This window comes from Myotis davidii, unplaced genomic scaffold (assembly GCF_000327345.1).
Source record: "Myotis davidii unplaced genomic scaffold, ASM32734v1 scaffold496, whole genome shotgun sequence".
NCBI lineage: Eukaryota > Metazoa > Chordata > Mammalia > Chiroptera > Vespertilionidae > Myotis > Myotis davidii.
The window spans coordinates 8,197,411-8,199,655 of record NW_006289398.1 but is presented as its reverse complement, the minus strand read 5'-3'; the positions used below and the strand labels follow the sequence as shown (position 1 = coordinate 8,199,655).

General features: G+C 57.2%; 1 protein-coding gene across 1 annotated transcript in view; it reads right to left on the bottom strand.

The window, feature by feature from the left end:
- RAB3C (RAB3C, member RAS oncogene family) overlaps window positions 1–2,150 on the bottom strand; it is a 64,174-nt gene extending 62,024 nt beyond the window's left edge. The window contains exon 1 of the mRNA XM_006761789.2: window positions 654–2,150. Coding sequence (XP_006761852.1) covers window positions 654–671 — 18 coding nt within the window. The 5' untranslated portion in view covers window positions 672–2,150. The remainder of the gene's footprint in view (window positions 1–653) is intronic.
- Between the last annotated feature and the right edge of the window lie 95 nt (window positions 2,151–2,245).

Below are 2,245 nucleotides of genomic sequence, written 5' to 3'. Positions count from 1 at the left end.
CAGACCGCCGCCCCCACAGCCGCTCGGCCGGCTACTTTAGCAGGGACAGCGCTCAGCCCCGCCGCCCGCCCCTCCCCCGGTGCGGGCGAACGTGACCCCAACTCGGCTCACTGCAGGTTTCTGGTTCCCACCTGTCACCTTGCGAAGCGACCCAGTGAGTCCCGGGTAGGAAGCGCTGCCTGGTGCTAAAGACCAACAGAAACGACCCCAGGACCGCTGGACACCTGCGCGGAGTCCCACTCTCCGCCCTGCACCCGCCATGCCGACCCAGAAAGTGTCTTCCACAGGCAAGGGGGCTGGTGTCACATTGTCACCCCGAAGCGCGGGGAGAAAACGACGGACAGCACACACACGAGCCAAGTGAGTTCCCGCACAATCGCATTAGGCGCGCGCGCGCACACACACACCCGCTCACACGCATTCACATTGGCACACGCACGCGCTCACACGCACTCACACTGGCACACGCACGCGCTCACACGGACACACCCTCACACGCCGTACACTGACGCGCGCGTGCACACACAGGCACACAAACACGCGCGCTCGCACACAGCCACTCACGCGCACACTGTCACACACACGCACTCACACACACACACACTCAGGTCCGGAGGCGCGGACCCGCGGGCCCCCAGGGCGCCCTCGCTCACCTTCCCGTACAGATCCATGGCGGGCGCGGCCCCTTCTCCTAGTCGGGTTCCTGCCACCGGAGGCGCGGTCTCCGCTGGAGGCGCAGACACACGCGCAGCACAAAGACCAGGTGGGGGAGGATGGCGGAGGGAGAGAGGCGCCTGCTGACGCGGACAGAGGCTAGTTCCCGGGAGGCGCGTGCAGTCCAGGCGCCAAGCAGAGAACCGCCAGGACAGGTTTTCGAGCGGGCGGCCCCTCCCAGCCCCAGCCCGGGCGCGCGGGGATGTTCACCCAAAGCTGGTCCTACAAAGGGAGCAGGCGCATCCCTGGAGCCAGAGCCCGCAGCGGAGGGCAGCTGGGTCCTTCCTCACGTGCAGTCACTCCTCCCACAGCTAACATGTTTCACTCTAGTGCAGTCACCTTTCCTCCTGGTTGGCTGACATGTGTGGCCGCGCATGTTCCCTGCACCGCCTACAGGCAGGTCTGTCCCATACACAGAGGTCTGAAGGGATTGCTATTGGAGGCGGGGTGGGAAAGGTTGAGCGTGATGTAGTCCTTATTCTGGGTGAACAGGTGCCCAGGGAGCGGCAGGAATTCTGTCACAGAAGGGAAGAATATTGGAAGCCAGCGTAGTCTCCGCCCCAGGCACAGGGGACCCTGTGACAAAGCTTTCCCCCTTTGCAATGTGACGGAACTGGAAAAGCCTGCTTAGACATCCACCGTTCCCAAGGATCTCTGCACCTGGACAGCAATCACAGCCTCAGAATCAAGGAACTGCCCCAAAGTTAGAATATTCCAGCTCCTGTCGAGAACACAGGGAGAGAGCTTTGGAAGTCTTCTCCACTGTCAGAGGAATCTGGGGTTAGTTGATAGGAAAAATGGTTTTAAAGGGAAAATGTAGTTAAAGGAAAGCAAAGGGGCCACCGTGAGTGTCAGTCTGCAACGTGGGCCTCCGGTGTTGACCCTGGAGCAGGCTCAGTGGTCCCGAGGCCTCACTCTCTGCGGCGTGGCTGGGTGAGGACTCTTCGGTCTCTCTCGTCGCTCTGTTTTCTCCTCTGTGTCTCACATCACTATTCATTATAAATAGGCTTCTTGCTACCCTGTGTTTCTTGAACATTTACTAATATTCACTTTGATTGTTATATTTATCTAGTTTTTCTATATCTGTTACCAGCCTCTGTCTGTGTCGGCTCTACTAAATAGTGAAATTCTATCAAGTGGGGATAGTCTGGCTAACACAGAGCCAAGAACAAAGGCTGTTAATTAGTGGTAATGTGACTGGTTACGTCAAAAAATAGAAATAGATGCTTTGTTTCCATCACTGTTACCACCTCTCTGTTGGGATTTGCACTGCAGTCAACGTCTGGGACTTGGTGAAAGAGGGCCTCACTGACACCCTCCTCAGGCCCCATGCACCCCCACAGAGCGGATGGCAGGTGTCGAGATCGCCCCAGCCATTTCCAGTCAAGCGCCCTCTTGGACTCCGCCCCGGCTTTGATTTCAACTCTGTGCCTCCCTCGAATTAAAAATGCTATTGTGTCATGTTCCCTTTGGAAGAAATCAAACATCCTACAATGTCATTGATTTATTCTTAATTAAAAGAAAACCATTT